Raw genomic sequence first — 6,453 nt, 5'->3', positions numbered from 1 at the left:
AATAGTATTTACACATCTCTCAATCCCACCATAGCAGCAGCAAAGGAATAAATCACGTTGATCCCTCCAGGGTGTTTTGGGGCCACAGTGTTTAAATGGATCCGTGTCCTGCGGGAAAAGCACAGGAGCCACTCTCACGTGCCCGCAGCGTTTCACGAACCCTGCGTTGAAATATTCTGAAGTTTGGTGAGTTAGATTTGCTATCAAGTGTCATCACAGGCACTGTGGGACGGGACTGCAACGCACTCACTGCCCTTCGGAACCAGCGAACAGAAACACCTCAGACAACGGCACTTAAAGAGAAAAAACCGTGTTTGCAATAGCGCTCGACTACTCTGTGTGAGAAGAAGGGACGGATAAAAAGGCAAGGAAAGGGAAAACAACCACGAAGCCAGTCCACCTGTCCCCACCACCCCGCCCCTCACGGGGCACCCGCGGCCGCCGCCCGCCCCGCGGCTACGTCACCCCCGCGCGAGAGCCGCGCGCCGTGACGTCACGGCCCCGCCCCGCCGGGAAGGTCGCCGCGGTGACTCCGCCATGTTGTCCGTGGCCGCCCGCGCCGGGCCCTTCGCGCCCTTCGTGTGCGCCGCGGCCCACGCCGTGCCCAGCCCGCTCCGGCCGCTCGCCCCGGCGGCCGCAAGGAGCCAGCAAAAGGTGCCGCTCGACCCCAAGCGGCCCCTGCTCTGCCGGGAATCGCTGAGCGGCCGCGCCGCCCGCGGGGGGCTCGTCGCCAGCGCCAGCCTGAACGGTGCGGGACGGCGGTACCGGGGCGGGCGAGGGGCGGCGGGGACGGGGCTGGGGCTCCGCGCCGGGTCGGCGCTGCCCGGCGGGGACAGCGCGGTCCGGCCGGGGGTGCAGGGCCCTGAGTGAGGGCAGGCGGGCGGTCCGCTGGGTTTGGGTGTTTTGGGACGGTGTCAATGTTTGGTTGGGGCTGTCACGGTTGCAGCAGCACAGGTGGGCGACCACAGAGCTTGTTCAAGGGCACCTAAAGGCTGCTTCCTTCTGGTGACTCAGAGTGGGTCAGGCTGGAAGGAACCGCACTGGGTCGCACCTGGTCCGACCTCCCTGCTCAGGCAGGGTCATCCCGGAGCACATGGGATTGTGTCCAGACAGTTCTTGAACGAGAGATATACTCAGGTGATACTCACTTTGCAGTGGGGAAAATGCAGGTAAATCCTGTGTCATTCAGTGAGGTATTTATCTGACTTTGGGTGTCAGAGCAGAGGTGTGCAGTGAGAACACACGGGGAGGGGAGTTCTACTCTGTGTTCCCTCCAGGTCAGAAAAGCAGCAGCCAGGTGATGACCCCAAGGTGTTCTTTAGAGCCCGACCTTGGCCAAAGGGCTGTGGCTCTCCCTGACTCACTGGTTTGCATTTCCTGGAGAACTGCTGCCCAGCTCTGCTGGTGCTGGGCATGGTATAATACTCCTTCCTGCTGTTACAGGGGGCATTCCTATATTCCTGGGAAAGGGCAGTGCCTTGGAGAAGATGCTCAGTAGCATTAGTGCCACAGGCTTCACCTGACCCCATAAAGGGTATGTTTAGGTGAAAATTCTGCAAGTCTAACATAGCTGACATTTAGCCTTACTCGTAGTTCTAATTAACAACAAACATGCCTTTCACTGAATATAAGGAATTTTTAGCAGTTAGTCATATTACTTGTTACTAAATGAGAAATATTTTAAGTCTTGATCCTGAAATAACTTAGTATGGTTTACTCTCACAGAATTTTGAAGTTCAGTTTAATTTCTCTGCATTTAAAATCCTGCAGCAAATACCTTCTCTGTGCTAAGTTACTTGTAAGTAAATGTAACTATTTTCCCCATCATATTACGTATAAATCCCTCAGAGTTAAATTTTAAGTACCTTGAGACAAGGGGTTTTATTACCATCTGTTAACTTTATGCCAACTGCTAGAAAAATATAAAGACTACATAATACTTTTCAAGTAACAGAGGTTGTACTTTGGCAAGTTATATGTTCTGTCTTTGCCACGTTCTTGGCTTACAGATTTTCATTGTGGGAAGCAGCTTTCTTTTGCTGGAGAAACTAGTGGAAGGCCTCTTAGTTACCCATCACATCTTGTTACTTTAGCACACAGGTTTGATGTGGGAATCCCACTTGAAAAGCTTGGGATTAGCTTTATCCCTAAATCCTTCTAAAAAGCGAGCCTGGGGACTGCAGGTTTAAAAATTATGTACTGGGGCACTTACCTATGACAATAGCTTAATATAAAAGAGGATGCCTGCTATTTTTCAATGTAATGATGTTTAACCACACACTTAAGATTACTAGAAGCATAGAAGTTACTTAAGTCAACAGAGCATAAATGTGTTAAGCTGCAAATGTGCAAACTTCACTAAATCAAATTTCTTCACAGCAATTCTTTACAGGGAAACATCTGAATGGAAAACAGGTCTGTCTTTTCTGAGCTAGCCGTGGTATCCTTAAAATCCACCAAAAAACCAGTTCACTTTTTTTCCAGAAACCCAGAATGTATCACAGATTTTTCTGCACCCTGGTCAGGCTTCACATAATTTTCACAGAACAGGTAAAACAGTTTCACAGATCAGCTGTTCATCTACCAAAACCTCCTTCTGAAAACTATTTTCGTACAACTGGAAATTGAAATGTATTATTAATGGACTCCTACCCAGACTTTGGAATAACTTTCACCCATTATTCCAAGAAAGCAATTAAAAAGGTATAACCAGAAATACATTATAATATGTTTTACCTAAAGGTTGTGTCACTTTGTGTTCTTTTCCCTGCAGCCCCTGCCAGTGTTCGCTGTGTCCACAACGATGTCGCGGTCCCTGACTTCTCTGCCTATCGCCGCCAGGATGTGCAAGATCCCGCTGCGTCTTCCCAGGGCAGCAGTGATTCTAGGAAAGGCTTTTCCTACCTGATGACTGCAACGACATGTGTAGCAACTGCCTACGCTGCCAAGAATGTTGTCACCCAGTTCATTTCCAGCCTGAGTGCCTCTGCTGATGTGCTAGCCTTGTCAAAGATCGAGATCAAGTTATCTGACATTCCAGAAGGCAAGAACATGGCTTTCAAGTGGAGAGGGAAGCCCCTGTTTGTGCGCCACAGAACCCAGGCAGAGATTAAACAGGAAGCTGAAGTTGATTTGGCTCAACTGAGGGATCCGCAGCATGACTTAGACAGAGTGAAGAAGCCCGAGTGGGTGATCCTGATAGGTGTGTGCACCCACCTGGGCTGTGTGCCCATTGCCAACTCCGGGGATTTCGGTGGGTATTACTGCCCCTGCCACGGCTCCCACTATGACGCCTCTGGCAGGATCAGGAAAGGTCCCGCTCCCTTAAACCTTGAGGTTCCAACTTACCAGTTTGTTGGTGATGACATGGTGGTGGTTGGCTGAGAGACGAGGTGCCTGCTCACTCCCATGCTCCTGTGAATGTACAAAAGGGTTAACTGAGGCTCTGGCACACTGTAAAACCTAAATCCTAACGAGATTAGCTGTCTAGGTTCTCAACCAGAACTATGTTCGAATACTTGCCTGTGTTCAATTTTAATAAAATCTTGGAGTGAGCACTTGTTCCTGACTTATGGTAACGTGTATTTATTTGTGCACAGATTTCTCGTGTGTCCAGTCAAGGGGATACTACAGCAGACCCCAAATGCATGGAACCCTCCTGAAGGGCTGTTGATTTAAGACAGCAGACACTGAGCTACAAAGCCATAGTGTCCTTCATACCACATATTTTCATTGTTTGTATTTTTTTCTTGTTTTTACTGCATTATGGGAAGGAACAGATAAAAAAATTCATGCTATGAACTTCTAATAGTGTCTGAAGTAAGTTTCAATATAGAATCCTCTAAGATGTAATCCTGTTCCCTCCAACTACTTTTTTTTTTGTTTTCAGAAGCAATGAAGAAAAAAAGCAAATAACAACCTACCTAGAATGAAAATTCTTTTATATTGTTCAGAGGCAGCTTATAATTGTTAAGCTAGAAGGATAATTTTATGATGATGTGGGCAAAAGCATGTCACATTAGAATTATATTTTTTTCTTGCAGATAAGGCTTAATGTTACACATATAAACATCAGATCAGGTGCAAATACAGGTTTTACAGAGGATGAAAAATAAATGTTAAGAACCACTAAGATTAAACCAATCTAATGATAAACACAGCAAAAGTCTGAGAGGCCAGAGGTATTTTAAGACTTGATGATTTGCGTCAAGATTATACTTTCCTCTTACCTATAGGCTAAGCCTTTTAAAGGCCAAAACTTTGAAACCTTGATGTTGACCCTGAAGGTACAGAGAAAAAAATTCTGACTGAAAGAGATCTCTTAACCAGCATTGGTCCTGCCAGTACAGAACAGAGCTGGCAGGTCATTGCCTGCAGTACACGAGGGAAAACAAGGTCTGCTGTTTCCAGAACAACCAAAGGAAAAAAACCACAAACTACCCTGTGCTTTGTGTTTCTTCCCACTCTTGACCAGTGTTCTGTGAGTGCTTCTGACCTGCAGTGCACTGATGTGCTCCCTCAGTTGCAAAACAGAGTCCTCAGAATTCCCTGGGTTTGGAATGTGTAGCCTCACATGAACCTTTAAAAAAGCTGTCATGACAGTTGTCTTAAAGCTGAAGTTTTAAATAGGATTAATCAGAATAGTAGTGCATTTGGCACATCTGTTCTCAGATGGGTCAGTGAAAAAAGACCATAGATGACAACTATGTGAGTTCTTGGCTGTGCATTCTACACCAGGTGGTAAATTTGAGCTTTACACCTCGTTATATCCACAACAGCATTCTCAACTTTTCTTCATATAATGAGTGATGCTAAACCAGTGCTAAAAGAGATGTTTCCCAACTCATAGCTAAATAATTGGTATTCATCTGTGTGCCCAGTGTTATAAGGTTGATCTCAAATTTCCTATTTCAAGGAGAAAAACCTGAAGTAGCATTAGAACATTGCTCATCAGCTCTCAAGTGGCTATTCTTACCTCAGCCCACAGGTACATTATTTAGGCCTAATCTTGCTTTAACATCATCACTAAGTAACTGCAAAATCTTCAGCATTAAACTACAGCCTACAAACCTCCCCAGCTTTAGGTTCTGTAACTACAGAAAAGTCCAACAAAATTTTCAAGATGCAAATAGTACAAGCTTATTCACTAATAACACAGTAAAATACAAAACTCAAAACACATTCCTAGAACTAAGCAGTATTAATCAGGGCCTGCAGTATGGTCTGATATAATGCTGCTATGTGGGTATACTGAGAGAGAATTCTGTCTGACACCAGCTGTACAATAGAAGTGCCATTCATTTCAGGGACTCTGTCACAATCTATGCAAGCAGCAGTCAGTAAAAATTTAAAACCATCTTGTCCAGCCTGTTTGGTGAACAACTCACATCCTATGTATATGCAAATATTAATTCTAAAGTATGGATTTTTCTTTGTGCCTCACAAAAGCAGAAAACTATTAGATTGCTTTCTCCCTCTCCTTTTCAAATGGATTCAGACAACACAAAGCTCCTGTAGCTGAAGCAAAGGGATGGGTACAAGAAATGGTGTGTTGCCCATATCACCACAGACTCAGGCACCTGGTTCTGGCAGATGAAATTAAAGGCCAATCCTACAGAAAGACACTGAGGTTCTAAGTGTGACTTGGATACCAGAATGTCAACCAAAGGAGTCTTTTGTTCACTACTGAGGAACCCAGGTTTGGGTAGGTGGTTAGGGAGGACACTTGGAGCTGGTAGTACAGCCAGTCCATTAAATCCATGCTCTTACTCTGACTGGGCATCCCCAGCAGATGAACACAGTCTGTGGTGGGTTCTAGGGGGACCATGCTGAGAGAAACAAGGGCAATAACTAAGAAATGTCAACCAGCAGCTCTTTTTAACATCACTCAGCCTTAAATGTTTGTGTTTCAAAGGGAGGGGTTTTATTTTGTACATACTTATTAATTTAGCAAAACAATCAGCTATAACTAAGAAGTCAGACAAAACTTACAAACTTCTCCTAGTGAACAAGGAAATGTCATCAAGAGGAACAGGGCTTCAGAAAACACCTTGGTTACATTTCCATCTCCCAGCCCCAGCCACTGTAATACTTGTGCCTCGAGCTGCTTCCTGGGTTAGTAGAACTGGCATAGCCAGGAACAGTTTGCTCATTGCTATACCTGTTGGATGTATTGCAATCATCTGTTGGTAGTGTTTGCAATGAGAGGAGGAAAAGGGCCCTGAGGACTTCAGCAAGGCTCCCTGTATTTAGAAAATTTGTGTAGGAATTGTAAGAGGACAGGACCTATGACGTGTAACATCGTCCCCTAAGTACAATACTAAACTTTCAAAATTAATGATGCTTCAATTTGTTAAAGCCTTCATTCAGATTTTGTGCATATTAAAAGACAAAATAAAGCTATAATCCTATCTGTAAGCAGCTGGAGTACTATAAGGTGATAAGTAATAGCCT

General features: G+C 45.2%; 1 protein-coding gene across 1 annotated transcript; it reads left to right on the top strand.

Moving 5' to 3' along the window:
• Window positions 1–493: 493 nt before the first annotated feature.
• Window positions 494–3,568, top strand: LOC135422174 (cytochrome b-c1 complex subunit Rieske, mitochondrial). The gene is made up of 2 exons (XM_064671202.1): window positions 494–748; window positions 2,774–3,568. Exons 1-2 carry the CDS (start codon window positions 538–540, stop codon window positions 3,382–3,384), a joined length of 822 nt encoding a protein of 273 aa, XP_064527272.1. The 5' UTR covers window positions 494–537; the 3' UTR covers window positions 3,385–3,568.
• The last annotated feature ends 2,885 nt before the right edge of the window (window positions 3,569–6,453 follow it).

The sequence above is a fragment of the Pseudopipra pipra genome, chromosome 14 (assembly GCF_036250125.1).
Source record: "Pseudopipra pipra isolate bDixPip1 chromosome 14, bDixPip1.hap1, whole genome shotgun sequence".
NCBI classification, from domain to species: domain Eukaryota; kingdom Metazoa; phylum Chordata; class Aves; order Passeriformes; family Pipridae; genus Pseudopipra; species Pseudopipra pipra.
Note: the sequence above shows the minus strand (reverse complement) of the source record. Positions and strands in the feature narration are given on the sequence as shown.

What these genes read in the sequence shown, in the direction of transcription:
- LOC135422174 (XM_064671202.1), top strand. Translation starts at nt 538, where the DNA reads ATGTTGTCCGTGGCCGCCCGCGCCGGGCCCTTCGCGCCCTTCGTGTGC. An exon ending in CGCCAGCGCCAGCCTGAACG is followed by an intron (nt 749 to 2,773) that starts GTGCGGGACGGC and finishes TTTTCCCTGCAG; the next exon opens with CCCCTGCCAGTGTTCGCTGT.